The sequence below is a fragment of the Phocoena sinus genome, chromosome 1 (assembly GCF_008692025.1).
Source record: "Phocoena sinus isolate mPhoSin1 chromosome 1, mPhoSin1.pri, whole genome shotgun sequence".
Lineage (NCBI taxonomy): Eukaryota > Metazoa > Chordata > Mammalia > Artiodactyla > Phocoenidae > Phocoena > Phocoena sinus.
Window position 1 is genome coordinate 74,742,700 of NC_045763.1, and position 22,984 is coordinate 74,765,683.

At 32.4% G+C, this 22,984-nt stretch overlaps 1 protein-coding gene across 12 annotated transcripts in view; it reads left to right on the top strand.

Annotated features, from left to right (window-relative positions):
* The window catches only part of PRKACB (protein kinase cAMP-activated catalytic subunit beta), a 150,381-nt gene that overhangs the window by 89,671 nt on the left and 37,726 nt on the right, over positions 1-22,984 (top strand). For 7 of the 12 annotated variants that reach the window (XM_032632594.1, XM_032632654.1, XM_032632613.1 and 4 more), the window contains 2 exons: positions 11,799-11,860; positions 13,911-14,039. In XM_032632594.1, coding sequence (XP_032488485.1) covers positions 11,799-11,860; positions 13,911-14,039 — 191 coding nt within the window. Of the gene's footprint in view, positions 1-5,802; positions 5,827-7,512; positions 7,537-8,550; positions 8,560-11,798; positions 11,861-13,910; positions 14,040-22,984 lie in introns of all 12 variants that reach the window. The other 5 variants (XM_032632631.1, XM_032632641.1, XM_032632623.1 and 2 more) reach the window with 3 other exon arrangements.

The window sequence follows — 22,984 nt, forward strand, 5'->3', positions numbered from 1 at the left end:
GTCTCAAAATCACTCAATTTTCTCCATTATCACTGACACTGAGAATGCTTTTGGATCAGGAATTCTGTATCTTTTCAATCCTTTTGCAGTAACAGCTTCACTGGTCTCAACTTCCAGTTTTATATCCCTCCAGACCATTTTCCATGCTGCCATTTTAAAACTGCAGATACGCCCATTTCTTAACCCAACGTGAAAACTTTCAGTTACTCCTTAGTGCCTCTCAAAGGCTAAACTCCTTAGTGGGGCATATGAGAGCAGTGCCCTGCCTTTCTGGCTTTATTTGCACCACTCTCATAAAATTCTGATCTAGTCATATTACACTACATATTATTCCTTGCTCCCTTTCCATATTTATATCTTTTATTATAAAAATTCTGAAAACCAGCTATGCTTTTCAGTGCCTCCATTATTGACTCTGTAGAGTCAGATGATTCCTCTATACTCCCAAAGCAAACTTATAAACTATAACAATTATTTGTATTATACTGAAATTATATATTTGCATATCCGTTTCCAATCACCATCCTTTGAACTCCTTAAGTCAAGGATAGTGCAGTGTTCATCTCTGTGTTTCCAGTGGTTACCCTAGTGCCCCAAACACAGTAATGAACTCATAAATTCTTGTGAAATAAATGAATGATTAGAACTTACCCATTTTTTATATAGTATAACACTTTTATTACATTATTGATGAAGAATATCAGTCATGTATTTTGATTTTTTTGGTTCATATGCTTATTGGAACATAACTAGCATCATTATATCAAAATCTCAAATGAAAACTCTGATTGGCCTTGTGGTAGTTGAGGGCAAATCTCTGAAAAAGATTTGCTATGCTTTGAATTACAGGAAAGTTACAGACTTGAGCAAAAGCATTTGAGTAATTCCCCCTTTTAGAACAATATTTTCTAAATTGAAAATTTAAGAACACAAAACTGGAAAAACAGTATATCAGTGGAATTAAGGAAGGGTACTTGCCTAGAAATGTATGTATCAGATTGAAGATCGGATGCCAAAGTTTAACAGTTTTATTTTGAGTAGTTTGCCTTCATGGAAAACAAATAAAAATAATTTCACCCTTACTAACTTGGATGGATGAAGCTTTTAAGAAAGACTGTGGGAGAGATGAGTGGAAAATCCAACACTGCTGATTTCTTTCATTCTAAAACAATTAATAGTGGGACAACCAGAAATTTGTTAGTCTAATCAAGCTGAGAAAGTGGCTTTTCTTCTTCCAGATATAACAGGGCTCTTCCCTGATGTGACGGGCATCACAACTAGTAAGGAACCCTATAGTCCTGGCTCCATTCCCATTTTGGATTATTTAAATGATAATATAAATATGTATATATATATATCAACTAAAAGATCTGAGAACTTGATTCTAACATACCCAAATAGGAGGTGGGAGGATCCACCTTATTTGGGGGGAGCATTTGTAAAGTTTTGAAAGGCTTCTCATTGTTCATGAATGAATAAACAAGAAAAGTACCAATGTGGAGCCTATAAAAGAGATCATGCTCAAGGATAAGTTCACAGCCTTCAAGAGGAAGAGAATGAACTTACGTTTAGAAAATATTTATGAGGGAGGGTTTAAAATAGGAAATTATAGAGAGCGTCTATGTGGAATTCTTAAAAATTTCAAGTGAACATGGACTCTATAAAATAAGATGTTAAAGATAAAAAGATGAAACAAGAGACTAGGTTGAGAGGAGAGCTGGGCGAGAGGCAGGAATAGAAAAGAAGCAATAATGATATAAGAGAATGTTATAAGAAAATGAACCTGGCATTTATAGAGTATAAAGCTGCATTAGAAGCAGTAAAGAGCAAAATAATCACTGCAGGAAGGTAAATTGAACATGTAAAGAGCTAACTTGATAAAAGCTACCAGAATGTAGGGAAAATGGACAGGATAAAAATTATGAGGTGAAAAGTATGTTAGATAAAAGTAGGAACTCTACAAATTGAATGAATAACATTCCTTCAGAACAGATAATGACTAATAGAACAGAAACAATCATAAAAAATTATGATTCAGGAAAACTTAGAAGAAAATCCTAAAAGTATACACTGAAAGAGCTCACTGTGTATTGACAAAAATTAACAAAAATACCAGCACCTAAATATATCCTGATGGAAGTTTGAATTACGAGGATAAAAAATGAATTCCACAAACATCCAGGTCTCCTTGCATCTTACAACTTAACACACATTTTTTCTTACGCAGAAAAAAAATCCATAAATTGGAGACTGGATAATTTGAAAATCCTTCTAGACCAAAAATTAACGAAGATACAACAGCACATAGAAATACTGAATAAAATATAACAAGCATCCCTTTAAATGAATACTTGAATTTACAAGAATATAATAGAAATCCCCAGTGTGCAGAAAGTCAAATAGTAAGTGAAAAACTAGAGCTGTAAGGGGGAGCATACTTTGACTACCCTGAGGAAATTTTCATACCTTGGTGACAAAATGGCTTTTGTTTTAAATGGCCTCACAGAGACAGAAAAGTTCTTTGATCCATACAACTTGGGATTTCTTAGACTTGTGTATAAAGCCAGGATCCTCAAAGGATCATAACCTCAGTGAAAGCATAGACTAAAAAATAAAACGTCTCCACTGACACGGGGAAGATAAGGAAGCTCACATTTCTTGGCTTGGGTTCCTGGGGAGCGGGGAGGGCTGTATGTGCATGTGTATGGGATGCTTTTCCTGAGAGTTTGTAATCAACTGCTTCTTCAGTAGCTTTCACGTTATAATCTGTATTAATTGTGTGGTTTAATAATTTTAAATAAAATACCTTAGAGTAACAGTTCCAGGCTGGTAACATCTATCGGATGCCAGGCAGAAGCTAATACAAAACATATCCTCATATCAAACCCTGCAGTTTTCTCACAGATAAAGCCCCACTGAACTTTGAGTTCAGAGTCCAAAGCCAAAATAGATACATAACACACACACACAATCTACAACAAAAGATATTTAGCAGATAAAACAGCATTAGATCCTACCAAGAATGTCAGAGTAGAATTGTCACATACAGACTACCATTTAAATTAATAATCACATAAAAAAGAAATATAAGAGAAAAAAATTGTATGTACTTCCCCACAGAGCCTCAAAATATATAAAACAAAATTGACCCGTTTAGAAGGAAAAATTATAACTATGTAAGATTTATAGATATATATAAAGAATTCTCACCCAGTAATTGGAGAATACACAGAAATATATAGAACACTTACAAAATTGATTTTTTGACTACACATATTTGATATACTTTAAAGAATTGATACATAGGCTGTGGTCTCTGACCACAAAGCAATTAAGTTTAATCAATAATAAAAGACTAATTAAATAAGTAAACACAAATGTTATATTTGGAAATTAAAAAAAACCCAAATAACACACAGGTCAAGAAATAACTCATAAATTTAAAATTCAATTATGTATCAGAACTTGTGGGGTGCAGCTAAAGGATTTAGAGCCAAAATCTTAAATGTGTATGTTAGGAAAAGAGAAAGACATTTGTGATATAAGGATGCAAGTAAACAAGTTAGAGAAAGCACAGTATGGTTAATCAAAAGAAGGAAAAAAACTAATAGAGACACGAGCAAAAGTCAGTGGAATAGAAAATATTCATCAGAGCCAATGCGTAGTTCATGGAGAAGACTTTTAAGAGAACTGATTAGAACTGTACCTATTTAAGATTTAATCATAGTTAACATGTTTATTCAAAACTTAACATGGGCTTCCCTGGTGGTGCAGTGGTTGAGAGTCTGCTTGCCAATGCAGGGGTCACGGGTTCGTGCCCCGGTCCGGGAAGATCCCACATGCCGCGGAGCGGCTGGGCCAGTGAGCCATGGCCGCTGAGCCTGCGCGTCTGGAGCCTGTGCTCTGCAGCGGGAGAGGCCCGCGTACCGCAAAAAGAAAAAAAAAAAAAAAACTTAGCAAAATTAGGACTGGACAGTTTTATAGTCAAGTTCAAAAAACAAAAATTTTAATCTTGGTACAAAATTTTTCAAAGAATTAAAAAGGAGATATTCTTAATTTCTTAAATATATGTATTCTAGTAATAGTTTTACAAGTAAAGTATGGGAAAGAAAAGCAGTTAGAAACATGTTCTTTGAAGTTAGGAACAGGAGTAGGATGCTCGTTGTCTCTATCTGTACAGTATAACACTGTGAGTGATAACCTACACGGTAGGACAAGAAAAAGTTCGAGTAAAAAAAATTATCATTATTCACAGATATGTGATTATCTACATAGAAAATTCAAGAGAATCTACTAGTGTTATTTTAGAATTAATGAGAGACTGCCAGTCTGCCATATAATATCAGTATATAAACATCAACTATGTGCTATACATCAGCAACAAACAAATGGTAATTTTTAAAAAAGTCTCCCTTTTACAATAGCAACCAAAGCTCTAAAGAACCTAGGAATAAATCTAATAAAAGAATAAGACCTTTAAGAGAAAAAAGTTATAAAATTCTACTGAGATATTTAATATTTAACAAGCAGATATCATTTTATACCCATTAGATTATCAAAAATTAGAAAGTAAAAATTAAACAGTAACATATTTTGTTGAGGATATGGATCACCAAGGATAGAGTGGTAGTATAAACTAGCACAACCATTTATTGAGCCACTTACTATTTAGTTAAGTTGAAAACGTGCATACCCTATCATCTAGGGATCCACTCCTATCTCTGTACTTTCCTCAACAAGACAACATTTGAATTCAGGACCAAATGGAAAATCTTTAGCATATGATTCTGCTAGATAAAATATCCTCTGAGAAAAAGCCTCAGTGAACAATTAAGGAAGTAAAGTACATTTCAAAGAGCATTTCAAAAATTGCCTGGGTCATTAGTTTTATGGCTATAAATTTACTTTTTTATCACAAAATCCTTTAGGGAACATCTTCAGTCAAACATGGCTTGGATGGCCTAGAAAATCTACAGCATCCCTAGACAGAGAGCAAGTTTGGAGAGAAAGCATGTACATGTGATTTGTAGTGAACGAGTACACTAAGTGAATTCATAGTGTATCCATCTGTCCATATAGATACTAGTCAAATAAGTTAATGTGTTTCTTTCTATAATTTGATCATTTAAATATATATGTCTCACCAAAAGTTTAAAATTTTTTTAACAGTGTAGTGAAAGAGTGGGTCAATTATAATGTTCACTTGTAACCAAGACTTGATAAAGAATTAACTAACAAAAAATTGTAAGGAGAGGACAGAAGAGTAAATGTAAGCAGTATTGCAATAAGAATAGCCTTTATTGCCTATTAAATTTTCAACCACTCTTTCATGCGTGATTTTGTGCAAGACTAATTAATATCTTAGAAAAGAAAAGTAGGCCCATTTGTGCTGTTATGTGGTCCCATCCACTGAACTACACAAATAACAGTTATAGTAATTAAAGTTGTTTTTTATACTCACTGTCATTTTAAGGTTACAGTGAATTTGCTTTGAACGAACACATTTGAATATGGTGAAGCAAAGTGTCTCTTCAGCAAAGTGAACACAATTGCTCTTCAGATTAAAGGGATAGAAATATGATATTTCATTAATATATTTCCAGAGTAGGGTTTTGACTGGTTAAAAAGATACATGTATCCAAAGAATTAATTGTAATCATTGTATAAAACACTTTTGAATATGTGTTTTTCATTCTATTCCTGTGTGTGAATATCTAATGAACATGTATGGGTTGGTAACTTCTTGTGTGTATGTTATTTTATGTGTTATTTAATCTGTTTAATTTATTCTTTTTGATCAAGCACGCAAATCATCAGAAGCATCTGGTAGGAAACCACTTTTTACAGAATAATTTGTTTGCTTTGTTGCTATAAGTTGCATTTTATGAGGCATTCTGTAGCAACTAGAATATTTTATATTTACTGAAAATATTTGTACTACAGCATGTATGTGTGTGGGGAGGTATGCTTAGAAATAACAAATATAGAGTTCTAAAGAGGTGAGTGTTTGAAGTAGGGGTGCCAGAAGACAGTATTACAGTCTACTAGATTTACACTTCCTAGAGGTTTTGGAAGAGACTGTATTGTTATTTGTTGATAGAACTTGGTATTTTCATAACTAATTTACCTCCGTTCCCATCCTGTTTTGTGCTTTCTGACATACACTAAATAACCTAAATAGAATAATGCTTTTATTTAGGTAAAGAATGAAGATGAAAATAATTTAATTACAAAGAGATTAGGGGGACCATGAATTATAATCTGCTCAGTAAAAAAAAATTTTAACTTATTACAAAAAAAGATACTATTAAGAAACAACTGCTTATAGTACCTAATACTTGCTCTTTCCCTTATAGAAAATTTTAGAGGAACAGCTCCTTCTCTTATTCCCTAAATGGGTAGCCATCAAGATTTAAAATATTCAGACCTGTAACCCCCACTGTTCTTCCTCCTTACTCTATCTGGCTCCCCTCTTTCTTTAGCCAAGTGATCTTGCCTCCTATTTCCCAGAAGAAATGGAGTACAGCAATTGTGAATAACTCAGTTTACTCCTGGGCCTTTCCACATACTGAAAAGTGTCGCTGTGGCGAGCAGCTACCTCCCTGATTGGGCACTTTCTTGCCCATACACTTCACCTCCCACTGCTGCTGTACACTTTTACCCTATGCCGCAGCTATTTAGGTCTGTTGACATTTCCTGAGTAAACCATGCTCTTTCCTTTATACATTTGATTCAGGATCATCCCAGCCTATCTTTGTCCTCAACTTCATCTGCCAGAGGAACTGTTTATCCTTCAAGATTCAGCACAAATGCTGCATCATCTTTTATGCCTTACCTTACTACCCAAGAATTTCCTCTTTTGAGCTTGAATAGCACCTGTAGATTTCTTAGTTGTAATCCTTGTCACGTTCTATTACAGTGGTTCATCTATTTCCCCTTTAGCTTCTCATCTCCTATATAGTGGAGATATGTTCATTCTTTGTTGTGTTCCCAGAGTCTAGCTCAGTTTCTGGTACCATTGAACAGTGCTCAATAAATGTTGAGAAGATTGTTAAACCGGCACCAATGAAGTAAAAATACCTGGAAGACACTATTGTCTCTCAGAAGGGACTTAATGAAGTATTACAATTCAGAGTGTCTTTCCTACAGTACAGTTTTGAAAAAGAATAGAAGTCCAGAGATGGCATTGCAGTAGTTATAGGATGTGTATTTCAGTATATGCTACTTAATATTATTAGCGCTATTGCTATGAGGAGTTAAATTTTTTGTTAGCTGTTTTAAGGAAAATTAGAATGGTATTGATTGTGGCGCTGAACAGTAATTATTGATTTTATTTCCTAACCATTTAATTTAAAAATATTCTATTTGAATATGTTCAGTCAAATAATCATTTCTACATTGTTTTAGTCTGTACATAATATTCTGTAAAAATGTGTATAAGTGATTTCATGCTAATATGCTATTTTTATGAGTGTCATTTAATCATTGTTTAATTTATTTTTCGGATACAAGCTTGCTCCTCTTCAGAAGTATCTGGTAGGCAATTACTTTTAATAAAACAAATGTTACCTTTTAAAACTTTTTATTTGGTTGTTTGCAAGTTGTTATGCTCCTCCTAAAGTTATATTTTTATAAAATATTCTGAGTTAATAAAATATTTTAGTTGATGGGAGAAATGGTTTAGTTTTATGTTGAGTTTTATCCACAGAAATTATTTATATTGCAGTTTCTTGTGTGATATTTTAGAAATAACAAATATAGCACTGTGAAATAGTGGGAGCTGTACAGGGTAACATAAGACAAATTAATACACACCACTTAAATTAGATAACCCAGGTTAATGAAAGGTTTTTGAAAGGAAAATATAGTTGTAAATCTTGAGTAAAACAGCTAATATTTTAATTGGGTATTTACCCTAGGAAGTTTATATTCTATTTTGTTCTGTTTTCTATTTGTTTCCCTTCTATTTTCTGACATCCATTAAAAGAAGTTAAATAAAATTGTGCTTTTATTGTAAAAGAGGTGTCAAAGAGAGAGGTGACATTTATCACATTACAAAGAAAACTGGAGAATTCAACATCTGGAGTAGTTATAATCTGTACAGTAATAGATTTATAAACCCTTCTTATAAAACATGAATGATAACCTCCTTTAAGCTTTGCATAATGGCATACTGTAATGAACAACATGCCCTTTTTATAATCAGTAGCAATCTAGAATCTAGCAGCAACACAGAACCAAAAATTGCCCAGTAAATAAATTTACTAACTATAATGAGTGAAACATTTCAGAATTATCTGAATAACATGAAATAAAGATATGCCATACTTGAATTTTTAATAAATTTTCCTAATGTTTAAAATGAACTCTCTAATTTTTAACAATGTCGTGTGTATAAATATATTCAAAGATATTTTGAGGGTGGTAAGATTTAAGTTTTTTTTTAATGTACTTGTAGATATGCATAAAAATTATCACTTTGTTTCTTCTTTCTTCATCTCATGAATGTGGGTAAATATTTCTACAAACCAACCCTGGGTGAACATATAGATTCCTTTGGTATTTCTTAAACTGAAGAGAAAATAAATTTATATGGAAAATAAATGTAATTGTAGTATATACTTCTGGGAAGAAATTGAGGTAATTTTTGGTGTGTCCTCATTTTCTTAGTACCTAGTTTGCTCCATTATTGACCAGTACAGAACAAAATATATTTGCAGAAAAATCCTTTGTTGAGATGTGTTTTCCTAAGGACTGTTACTAATCACTGTGTTTTCAGATAGGTACTGATGATTACTAAGAAGCATTACAACCAATATTATAACTCATATGTGTTGAGCTCCAAAACCTGTGGCTGTTGCAGGATATCACAAGGGTTTAAATTGAGTGTAAATGTAGATATGGCTTATAGATGAACACAACAAGAAAACAATTGAGAACTTCAAGTATATGCTTTATAGGGAACTCCAGATTAAATGTGCTGCAGTGTTTGAATTTGGCTTTCTCCCACCACTCGTTTTATTAATTAGTTGCCAACACCTTATGTCAGTGGATATAAACTTTAAAAATAACTAGAGAAAAACATTTAGAAAGTTAAATTCACCACTGTGTAAAAATAATAAAATCCAGAGCAAATACATATGGTTCTAGATTGCCTATTTTTTTTAGAGTTATCATAATCTATCATGTTATAAAATATTTTATTTTTTGTGTTTATATTTATAAGGTATATATTTTGGTTAACCAATATTTTTACAAAGAGTTAACTGTGTTCATCTTTGCATCTAAGTAGTACACATATAAACCAGACATTTCATGTGTATATGTATACTTATGTGACAAAAAGTGTTGCAGGAAGAGTTTTCTTTGTGGAATTATTTAATGACATTATAATTAATGCTTATCCTTACTCTAAAAAGGAATCTATTTGTTGAAATAATTTGCAAAATTTAACATCTTTAATTCATACCATTTCTGATAATTTTCATATAAGACCTTTATGAGAACTGTTATTTACTTTCTACAGTGTTACTTGACAGTAAACTCAGAATACTGATGAGTACAGAGAGTATTTCAAAGATTTTCCTGGATATCCTATTAGTGCATGAAATTCAGTAGTACTTAAAATTTTTCCTTTAGCTTATTCACCAAACAGGAAAAAAGGAAATTTTCCTTCAACTTACTTACCATCTTTGGCAAATACTGCCAGTCCTTCCTTTGACCAGTTAGTTTTTTCTTAACTCAAGATCCAATTAGCAAGAAGTGACAGGAGAAGCTGAAACAGGATGTTAGGGATTTTTTCCTTTTCCTGATTTTCTTCCATGTCTCCAAATTATCTATACTCATGCAGGCATCTGGAGAGTTTATACTGCAACTTGATGTACAAGTTCTATAGATAGAAAATAACTAAAAATATTTTTCAAAAGAAATCAGAGGTATATTTTGGGAATCACAAGTTGTTCTTAAAAGCCACAGTTGCATTTAGCAATAAATTATGTTTTTAATTTATTTTATAGCTGTCATTTCCAAGTCAATGGCATGTGCAGATGTCTGTTTCATGCAAAAAAAAAAAAAGAAAAGAAAAGATCTTACTTATAAAACCACTCTTCTTCAGTTGTAACTAGTATATTAACTTTTTAGAAGTAGGATGACTTGAACCTTCCTAAACTCAAAGAAAATGTAATAATTTTCCACCCCCAAATCCACCCCCAGGAAGAATTAGATCATATTTGCATAAGTAGTTGCAATTATTTGATTCATTGTTTTGGTGAATGAGATTTTCATATAATGGAAAGATTCTAATTTTAAAACTTATTTTTCTTAAATTTTCTAAAATAGGTATTTTGAGAGTATTTTGCAAAATACAAGTGACAGTTTATATAAAGTAGTAAAATAATATCTTCAGAAATGCACACTAGTGTTACATAAAAACTAATGTCTGCTGTTAGTGCCTGTGAACACCATTTTGAAATCTCAAAGCACTTAAAATGCCAACAGCTTTCTTGTTTAACAGTATTTTGCCAAAGGTACTTCAGTGGGGGTAAAGGAGGAAATTACAATATATCTTATATGCCTCAGTTTAATACTACTGCATCATTAGAAGATCTTATTAAAGTATTTGTGAATCCCTCATTGAACTTTTGTCTTTTTATCATTATCATCATTCTTATTATTACTTCTGAAATAAATGCCACTGTGCCATTTGTTTAGCCTTTTACTATTTCAACACTATTTAAATCCTACTTTCATCTTTATTTATAGATTCAGATATGAGAGGAATAAAGGGAACTCCCCCCCCCCAAAAAAAAAGAAAGACTAAAATAATTACTTCTTGTGTAGTTAGGTTTTGCTCTCTCAAACCTAACTATGGGAAAAATAATACATTTTGTTAATGCCATTTTATCTCTCTGGAATTTTTTTTACTATTTGTTTCTAAAACCCTGAAGTTATTTTGTAAACAGAAATCATTGTTAGTAGCTTTGTGGGAAGACAATGAAAAAGAGGAATCCTTTTAAATAATTCATCATTTATCAAATCTAAAACTTCAAACCACAACTCTATAAAATAATGTGGCTATTATTGATCACTATATAAACATCTGGTTTTGAATTGCTTTACTTTAGTTTATATTATAAGTTAGGCATTCAGGCATTTCGTTTGCTCCAAATTTAGAATGAGAGCTTTAAGCTGTTTGGGTTTTTTGGTTGTGGTTTGTTCTGTTTTATTTTTAAGTCTTTGTGGCTGTTCTTTGTGTTAGTCTGTAGTTTTTCCCTTTCTCTTTACCTTTAGTAGAGAGGATACAAATCTAATAATATAAATCCTTATACCTGAAAACAGCCCCTTATCAAAGTCAGTTAGTTTTGAAACTCCACAAATCAACAAATTCACATTCTCCAGATTTCTTACTTCTTATGTTTACTCTGTTAATATCTGCTGGCTTATTTATTTACAATAAGTATTTTGTCCTATATTGATTTCTAACTTTTTTCATTACTTTCAGGTATGTTTTCAGGAACAGTATTTATATTATTAAATTTGAAATTATCAAAGTGACCTCCACAGAGAACAGTATTAGATATTCTTAGAAATTGGAGAAACTGTTTGCTTCTTCTTTAGAGAAACTAAATAGCTCTCTAGTATATCATGGTTGTGAATACATGTTTCGTGGCAACCATAGTTGACTTAAGTCTGTGTTTTTTAAGCAAGTATATTTATGTGTAATGTATTTATGTATGTAGTATAAATATTCTTAGAAGTCAAAATTTGGTTTTTTTTTTTTTTTTCTAATATATTTTCAGTGAAAGAGTTTCTAGCCAAAGCCAAAGAAGACTTTTTAAAAAAATGGGAAAATCCTGCTCCGGTAAGGAACATTTAAAATTTTCTGTGATTTAAAAATCTTGCTTTAAGTAAAATCATGATTCTCACCTAAATAATTTACTACTTCAGAAAGTTTAATTTTCAAATAGCATTAATAAATATAAGCTGAACGTGAGAATTTTGCCATAATATTATGTTTTGATTTATTAATAATTTTATGTATACCTAAATTGGAGAAGGAACTAATTTCTGATATAATACCTGATTATACATTTTGATACTAATTCCAAGTTGCTACAAACTCTTGATATTTTCTAATATTTAGTAATTTTGATTTATGCCTTCGATAGCATATTTATTATTTTTATTAATTATGACAATTAGGGACCATATTGTGCAGTTTCAAATTCTTAATCACAAATACTTGGCTACTGACAACATACCAAGTACACTAGGATCCTTTCATAAATGTTTTGATGAGTTAAGTTCTATATAATTTAAGTACTTTAGATCTTAACTAAGATCTAAAAATTATATATAAAAAGAGCCATCTACACTTGCCAAAAACTCTATTTCAATTTATTTTTATAAATAATTAATGACCTATAATAGTAGGTGAAATTTTGAAAACTTTTCCTGCATAAAAAGCCTTTTGAAATAGTTTTTCACTAAAAAATATTTAATTCTAAATAAAATGTTACATTTTATGAAGATGCCATCATTACCAAGATTTAGAGCATGAGCTATATAATTTATGAGGAAGATAGCATATTCGTATGAAAAGCAGTGACTAGCAGAAAGAGATGTTTTGTTGTCTATTAATGATGTTTATTTTCATTATTTAGTTGGGAACTTTATTAAACATTTCAATCCATTGTTGTTGATAAAACCAAAAATTAAATATTAATCCATAAAATTAAATAATTAATTCAGTCAGAATTATAAGGACTTTTTCTTTCTGTATCCATACAGAATCTCATGGCAATTTAAAATTATTAGAAATAAGAATGAAAACAAGTTTTATAAATAAAAACTTAGAGTTACTTGCTTTCTCCTTAATGATTCAGTAAGAAGCTATGATGTGTCTCCAAAGGCAAGGTTGATTTGCAAAAGATTAAGTCCAACTACAGTGAATTCCAGTAGCAATCCAAATTCCTCACTTATAAAAGAACCATATTGCATCACATTTTTCTAAAGCTTAATGCTATACAGAATGGCCCTTGGAAATATTTTTTCCAAGATTTTCATGAAGATGTTTATAATGAAAACCTATTAAACAAGTGGGTTTGCAATTACTATTTGGTGCCACTTAGCACATAATTTGTTCCTAGTAATTTTCATTTTGTTGTGGCAGCAACAAATTCAATAGATTGATGCCTCCAATTCTTTGCTTCTATGCTATAGTCAAAGCCAAAGATGTTTGCTTGTAACAAAGCATCTTTCAAGGAGAAAGACAGTGATTATTCTTCTGGGACTCTGACTTTTGGTTATCTTTGTGGGAGTGAGGAACTCTTTTTACCTTATTGTTACTTTTTTAGGTAATACTGGGTTGTTGTCACATCAGAGAGAGAAAACCATTAGTATCTCTCATGCTGTTATTATCTAGTTCATATAAGGATAGAAATGAAGTAAGACAGTGTTTCTTCAGAGGTAACTCTAGTGAAAGGACTCTGATCCTCAGCTTATCTATTCATTATAATTACTTGTAAGTGCACTAAGACTGTGTGGCTTCCATGATTGCATACTTCTGGTCAGTTTGTAATTATTAAAATATGGAGCTAATTTATTAGAAGTCCAATACTATGAATTCATATTAGAATATGACCTTTCATATTTCAACTGACGATCTTACTTCCTCACATTACTATTATGCTTTGTTTTGCGATGTAAGTCTCTTCTCAAATATTAGATCCTTTCTTATTCAAAGGGAAAAATAGAACCAATAATCTGCAATTTCAGTAGTCTCTTTGTATTGTTTTTAAATGGATAGTTATAAATTACCTATTCTGATAGCATATCATTAAATCTATTATAGTTTTCATAGTCTTATGAAAATTTCTAATTTTAAAGTTTATTTTTTCATGTATATGTAGAATAATGCTGGGCTGGAAGATTTTGAAAGGAAAAAAACCCTTGGAACAGGTTCATTTGGAAGAGTCATGTTGGTGAAACATAAAGCCACTGAACAGTATTATGCAATGAAGATCTTAGATAAGCAGAAGGTTAGTGTATGCATTGGTTTGGGGTTTTTTTTTTTTGGAATTTAAAAAAATTTTTAAATTTTAAATTGAAATATAGTTGATTTACAATGTTGTGTTAGCTTGAGGTATACAGCAAAGTGATTCAGTTATATACATATATATTCTTTATTAGATTCTTTTCCATTATAGGTTATTACAAGATATTGAGTATAGTTCTTTGTGCTATACAGGTTCTTGTTGGTTACCTATTGTATATATAGTGGTGTGTATATTTTAATCCCAAACTCCCCATTTATCCCTCCTCCCCCACCTTCCCTTTTGGTAACCATAGTTTGCTTTCTATGTCTGTGAGTCTATTTCTGTTTTGTAAATAAATTCATTTGTATCATTTGTTTAGATTCCACATATAAGTGATATCATAGGATATTTGTCTTTGTCTTGCCTACTTCACTTAGTATGGTAATCTCTAGGCAGAATTCTCTTTAACATAAATTGCAGCAATATTTTTTGGCCCCATCTCCTAGAGTAATAGAAATAAAAACAAAAATAAACAAATGGGATCTAATTAAACTTAAAAGCTTTTGCATAGCAAAGGAAACCATAAACAAAATGAAAAGACAACCTACTACAGAGTGGTAGAAAATATTTGAAAATGATACAACTGACAAGGGATTAATTTCCAAAATATACAAACAGCTTATTACAGCTCAATATCAAGAAAACAAACAGCCTAATCAAAAAATGGGTAGAAGATGTAAATAGACATTCCTCCAAAGAAGACATACCAGTGGCCAACAGGCACGTGAAAAGATGCTTAATATTGCTAATTATTAGAGCAATGCAAATCAAAACTACAATGAGTATCACCTCACACTGGTCAGAATGACCATGATCAAAAAGTCTACAAGTAATAAATGCTGGAGAGGGTGTAGAGAAAAAGGAACCCTCCTACATTGCTGGTAAGAATGTAAATTTGTACAGCCAATATGGAGAACAGTATGGAGGTTCCTTAAAAGACCAAAAATAGAGCTACCACAGGATCCTGCAATCCCCCTCCTGGGCATATAGCTGGAGAAAACCATAATTTGAAAAGGTACATGCACCCTAATGATTATAACAGCACAATTTACAGTAGCCAAGACATGGAAGCAACCTAAATGTCCATCAACAGATAAGTGGATAAAGAAGATGTGTGTATATATACACAATGGAATATTACTCAGCCATTAAGAAAATGAAATAATGCCTTTTGCAGCAACATGGATGGACCTAGGGATTATCATGCTAAGTAAAGCAGTCAGACAGAGAAAGACAAATATCATGTAATATTGCTTATATGTGAAATCTAAAAAGATGATACTGGTGTATTCATTGTTATTTACCTGAAGAGTAAATTTTATCTGCTAGATTATTAAACACATGCAATAGAATAACTTACCATTGACACCTTCAGATAATTTTATTGTTGTGTTTAATTTGCATTCCTCTTTATTGTGACTATATGACACAATTAATAGTTTGAGTGTAGGGGGGTACATTATTATTTCAATAATTATTTATACATAATAGGTATATATATGTTTGCTAACAAAATATTGAGTTCTATATGTAAAGAACAGGCATCTCTATTACATTCTGCCTTGTGGAAAAATGCAGGGACCAATTACTTGATCCTTAGATTGAGGTAACAGAAATTTAGTGATTTATTTTATGACTTATTTTAATTGACAGTTGAAGCCCTGTTGTTTAACATGATTGAGCTGTTTAATTTAAAATGTAAGTTAAAGCAGGGAATAATTTGAAAACCTGCATACTGTAACAAATATCAAATCATTATATTATACACCTCAAACTAATAATGTTACATGTCAGTTATAGCTAAAAGAAATTAACTAATTAAAAAATGAATTTTAAGTATTTATCATATATTAGTGTTATCTAATGAATCAAGGTATCTGAATTATTCATGCTTTAAATATTAAGCTTCTGTTTTCCTAGTAATGACTATTGAGGGAAAGTAAAAGAAAAATGGCGAATCTTGATTTGTTATCTTACAGATATTATGTACTCAAGAATGACATTTTGGCTTGCTGGGATACAGATAGGAAAATGTGGAGGAAACAGTACTGAACGAGTAATCAGGGTTACAGATGGTGGGTAAACTAGTGCTATCCAATAGAAATATAATGTGAGGCACATACGTCATTTTGAGTTTTTTAGTAGCTACATTTTTTAAAAAGTAAAAAGAAATAGTTAAAATTATTCTTAATTAATAGATCTTTATTTAGCCCAAGGTATCTAAAATACTATCACTGCCACATGTAATTAATATAAAAATTACTGAGATGTTTCATATTCTTTTTTTCATACCAAGTTGTCAAAATCTGATGTTTTATTTTACACTTACAGTATATCTCCATTCAAATTAGCCACATTTTGAGTGTTAAATAACCACATGTGACTAGTGGCTACCATATTGGACAACACAGCATTAGACTAGTCTGAGGTTTCAGTCCAACCTCTATTTTTTTTTTTTTTTTTTTTTCCGGTACGCGGGGCTCTCACTGTTGTGGCCTCTCCCGTTGCGGAGTGCAGGCTCAGCGGCCATGGCCCACAGGCCCAGCCACTCTGCGGCATGTGGGATCTTCCCGAACCGGGGCACGAACCTGTGTCCTCTGCATCGGCAGGCGGACTCTCAACCACTGCGCCACCAGGGAAGCCCAACCTCTATTTTAAAACAAAAACCAAAACTAACCCCTAATATGAAAAGTAGTAATGGATTAAGTCTCTCTAAAATTAAATACACCCATACACACATTTGTGCATCTTTGTCTACTGCCCTCTTTCACTTTATCTTTTCTAACCATGCTTCTTGAAAAAATAGTTTAATCACTAACCGCTAACTCACTTCCTTTTAATTCTTCAACCCACAACAATTTAGCTGCCTCCTTGTTTATCTCCTGCTTCTTGCTACTCTACTGAAATGGCACTACCATGGATCACCAATCCAGTGACTTAATCACCAAGTCCAGTGGACTCTTTTTGCTCATCTTATGTGACTTTTTTAGAGCCTATGACTGTAGTGATACTCCCTTGAAACTGTCTTGTCCCTGGACTTCTGGAACCCCATGCTCCTAATTATAGTATTTCCTCTCTGGGCTCTTCTTTTTCACGTTCCTTTTCCTGTTTTGTTCTATTTTTTCCTTCTGTCTGCTCTTTAAAGATTGCTAATCTCAATCGCTGGACTATCCACTCTTCCTGTGTTCTTGTTCTGTACCCTCTTCCCGTGTACTCTAATCCAAGCTTCAACTCATCATTGAACTCTACACTTCTGATTTGTACAATCTGAGCATGGAGCTCTTAGAGATCAAGTAGTCCTTACCCTAATTATCTAGATGAGGTAATTGGATCTTAGGGAGGGTAAGTGACCAGCATACTTGTATTGCTAGCACAACAACAAAATGTCTCCAATTTGCTTGCTTGCTTGTTTGTTTGAAGCATAATAGACTTACAATATTATATTAGTTACAGGTGTACAACATAATGATTTGATATTTCTATACATTACAAAATGATCACCATGACAGTCTAGTTACTATCTGTCACTATACAAAGTTATCATAATATTATTGACTATATTTCCTATACTGTATTTCAACCTGTGATTCATTTATTTTGTAACTCTTAATTTATCCTGTAAACTCTTAAAGTTTGTATCTCTTAATCTCCCTTACCTATATCATTCATCACCCCACACCTCCTCCCCTCTGAGTTCTCTGTATCTATGAGTCTGTTTCTGTTTTGTTATGTTTGTTCACTTGTTTTTTTAGATTCTACATATAAGAGAAATCATATGGTGTTTTTCTTTGTCTGTCTGACTTATTTTACTCAGCATAATACCCTCATACCTCTAAGTACATCTATGTTGTCACAAATGGCACGATTTCCTTTTTTTATTGCTGAGTATATTCCATTTTATATTCCATCTTCTTATCAATCCATCTGTTAATGGACACTTAGGTTGCTTCCATATCTTGGCTATAGTAAATAACACTGCAGTGAACATAGGGGTGCATATATCTTTTTGAATTAGTGTTTTTATGTTCTTTGGAAAAATACCCAGAAGTGGAATTGCTGGATTATATGGTAGTTCTACTTTTAATTATTTGAGGAACCTCCATACTGTTTTCCATAGTGACTGTACCAGTTTACATTCCTACCAACAGTGCATGAGGGTTCCATTTTCTCCACATCCTTGCCAACACTTGTTATTTGTGTCTTTTTTATAATAGCCATTCTAACAGGTGTACGGTTATATCTCATTGTAGTTTTGATTTGCATTTCCCTGATAATAAGTGATGTTGAGTATTTTTTCATGTACCTGTTGACCATCTGTGTGTCATCTTTAGAAAAATGTCTACTCAGGTCCTCTGCCCGTTTTTCAATAGGATTGTTTTTTGATGTTGAGTCTTATGAGTTGTTTTTTTAATATCTTGGATATTAACCCTTTATCAGACATTGTTTGCAGTTATTTTCTCCCATTCAGTTGGATGCCTTTTTGTTTTGTTCATAGCTTCCTTCACTGTGCAGAAGTATTTTAGTTTAAGGTAGTCCCATTTGTTTACTTTTGTTTCCCTTGCTTGAGGAGACATATCCAAAAAAACATTGTTAAGACAGGTGTCAAAGAGCATACTGCCTATGTTTTCTTCTAAGAATTTTATAGTTTCAGATCTTACATTTAAGTCTTTAATCCATTTTGAGTTTATGTTTGTATATGGTGTGAGAAAATAACCCAGTTTGATTCTTTTGCATATAGCTGTTCAATTTTTCCAGCACCGTTTATCAAAGAGACTATCTTTTCTCCATTGTATATTCTTGCCTTGTTTGTTGTAGATTAATTGACCATATAAGTATGGGTTTATTTCTGGGCTTTATATTCTGTTTCATTGGTCTATGTGTCTGTTTTTATACTAGTTTCATACTGTTTTGATTATTGTAGCTTTGTAGTATACTTTGAAATCAGCAGGCATGATACCTGCAACTTTGTTCTTCTTTCTCAAGATTGTTTTGCCTATTCAGGGTCTTGTTTACATATAAATTCTAGAATTATTTGTTCTAGTTCTGTGAAAAATGCCGTTGGTATTTTGATAGAGATTGCATTGAATCTGCAGATTGCCGTGAGTAGTATGGCCATTTTAATAATCTTAAGTCTTCCAATCCATGAGTTCAGTGTATCATTCCATTTGTTTGTGTCATTTTTAATTTATTTCATCAATGTGTTTTAGTTTTTTGAGTACAGGTTTTTACCTCCTTGGTTAGATTTATTTCTAAGTGTTTTATTGTTTTTGATGCAGTTGTAAGTGGGATTGTTTTAATTTCTCTCTCTGATAATTTGTTGTTAGTGTATTAAAACACAAAAGATTTCTATACATGAATTTTGTGTCCCGAAACCTTACTGAATTCATTTATTATAATAGGCTTTTTTGTGGCATCTAAAAAATGCAGGGGGGAGGTAAGAATGCAGAGCCATTAGAATGCATTCAAACTTAAGAGATTATCAACTTAAATAACCACATATATGTATAGGTTGTTATATATAAACCTCCTGGTATCCACAAACCAAAAATCTATAATAGATACACACACACAAAAAGAAAGGAATCCAAACATAACAGTAAAGATAGACATCAGATCACAAGGGAAGAGAGCAAAAGAAGAAGAAAGAAACCAAAAAAACTACCAAAAATACCCACCTGAAAACAGTTACCAAAATGACAATAAGTACATATCTACCAATAATTACTTTAAATGTAAATGGACTAAATGCTGTAGTCAAAAGATAGAGTGGCTGAATGAATAAAAAACAAGACCCATATATATGTTGCCTACAAGAGACTCACTTCACATCTAAAGACACACACAGACTGAAAGTGAGGGGATGGAAAAAGGTATTCCATGCAAATGAAAATGAAAAGAAAGTTGTGGTAGCAATATTTATATCAGACAAAATAGACTTTAAAACAAAGACCATAACGAGACATGAAGGACATTACATAATGATAATTGGGTCAATGCCAGAAGAAGTAATAATAATTATAAATATATATGCACCCACCATAGGAGCAGCTAAATACATATAGCAAATATTAACAAACATAAAGGGAGAAATTGATAGTAACATATTAATAGTAGGGGACTTTAATATTCCACTTACATCAATGGACAGATCGAGATAGAAAATCAATAAAGAAACACTGCCCTTAAGTGACACATTATACTAGATGGGTTTAATAGCTATATATAGAAAATTCCATCCCAAAGCATCAGAATACACATTCTTTTTCAAGCACACATGGAAATTCTCCAGGGTAGATCAATGCTAGGCTACAAAACAAGTCTTAATAAATTTAAGAATATTGAAATCATATCAAGCATCTTTTCCAACTACAATTATATGAGACTAGAAATCAACAGCAAAAAAAAAGTACAAGAAACACAAACACATGGAAGCTAAACATAGTGCTACTGAGCAACCATTGGGTCACTGAAGAAATTAAAGTGGAAATCAGAAAATACCTGGAGACAAATGAAAATGAAATGCAATGATCCAAAATCTGTGGGACACAGTAGAAGCATCTCTAAGAGGGAAGTTTATAGTGATACAAGCCTCCCTCAGGAAACAAGAAAAATCTCAAATAAACAGCCTAATCTTACACCTAAAAGAACTAGAAAAAGAAGAATAAACAAAACCCAAAATTAGTAGAAGAAAAGAAACCATAAAGATCAGAGCAGAAATAAATGAAAGAGAGACTGAAAAAAACAATAGAAAAGATAAATGAAACTAAGAGCTGGTTCTTTAAAAGATAAGAACCTTTAACCAGACTTATCAAATAAAAAGGAGAAAGGGTCCAAATAAATAAAATCAGAAATGAAAAAGAAGAAGTTACAACTGACACCACAGAAATACAAAGGATCATAAGAGATTACTACGAACAATTACATGCCAACTAATTGGACAAACTAGAAGAAATGGATAAATTACTAGAAGAGTACACTCTCTCAAGACTGAATCAGGAAGAAATAGAAAATATGAACAGACCAACTACCAGTAATGAAATTGAATCAGTAATTAAAAAAAAAAAAAACCTCCCAACAACAAAAGTTCAGGACAAAATGACTTCATGGGTGAATTCTACCAAAAACTTGAAGAAGAGTTTACATCTGTCCTTCTCAAAATATTCCAAAAAATTTCAGAGAAAGGAATGCTTGTGACCTTATTGAATGAGGCCAGCATCACCCTGATACCAAAACCGAAAAAAGACACCATAAAAAAAGAAAACTATAGGCCAATATCACTGATGAACACAGACGCAAAAATCCTCAACAAAATATTAGAAAACCAAATTCAATATATTAAAAAGATCATACACCACGATCAAGTGGGATTTATCCCTGAGTGCAAGGATGGTTCAGAATCCACAAGTCAATCAATGTGATATACCACATTAACAGATTGAAGAACAAAAATCATATGATCATCTCAATAGATGTAGAAAAAGTTTTTGACAAAAAAGCTTTTGAGGGCTTCCCAGGTGGCGCAGTGGTTGAGAGTCCGCCTGCCGATGCAGGGGACGCGGGTTTGTGCCCCGGTCTGGGAAGATCCCACATGCCACAGAGCGGCTAGGCCAGTGAGCCATGGCCGCTGAGCCTGCGCGTCCGGAGCTTGTGCTCCGCAATGGGAGAGGCCACAACCGTGAGAGGCCCGCGTACTGAAAAAAAAAAAAAAAAGCTTTTGACATGAACATCCATTTATGACAAAAACTTTCAACAAAGTAGGTATAGAGGGAACAATACCTCAACATAATAAAGGCCAAATGACAAGCCTACAGCTAACACTTATACTCCCTGGTAAACTGAAAGCATTTCCTCTAAGATCAGGAATGAGATAAAGATACCCACTCTGTCCACTATTATGCAACATGGTATTGGAAGTCCTAGCCACAGCACACGGACAAGAAAAAGAAAAAGAATCCAAATTGGAAAGGAAAAAGTACAACTGTCACTGTTGGCAGATGACATGATACTATATCAAATTTATATGTTTTTTATTAAACCTATTATTAAAATGTTATTATCTGTATAGTCCCTTATATTTTTTGTTAAGATGTTAACAGAATGTACTCTAGTCATAAAATATTAAAAGGATTACAAAAGATACCATTTTTATGCTTTAAAGTATTTAGGGAAGTTTCAAATTTCTTTTTTGGTAAGATAGTGAGAGGTAAGATAAGTTACTGAGAAGATTAACTCAGTGATTAAATATTGGTGAAAGAGCATTTTCCAGAAGAACAGCTGCCATTTGAAGTCATTTCTACTGCGGCAATGTTCTGGATCTATTCATAATTAGGACAAAGTGTTTATGTTCTGAATTTTTTTCAAGTTTATTTACTGTAATTTGCTAAAGATAAGTAATAAAATAACACTCCATAATAACCTTTTTTGTCATAAATCTTTCAATTAACTCTTTTTGGCTTCTATCTTATAGTGTATGGAGCATGGGGAAGAAAATCAGTGCAGAAATCAAGGAAATCTCATTTCTTTATTCCTTACTATATGTCTAGCATTGCTAGGTACTTTATATTATTGTATCAGTGAATCTTCCCAACAACTTTGTGTGACATTAATTTCCCTTTTAAGCCCATAACCTATTTAAGTAATTTTTCCAAAGTCAAACAGCTAGTAAGATGAACTAGGAATTTGCACAAGCTTTGCCTGATTTCTATGCCTCCACTCCTTGTTTAATTTTTCCTTTGAAATGTATTTGTTATCCCTAAGATTCTTTCTACCACCACATAGTTTGGTCTCTCACTAACGTTAACTGGGCTTTCACAATAGCATCTTAATTAATTTTCACAACCCCACACTTTTCCCCCTATACTAATTCACCCTCCTCATTGCCAGTGAAG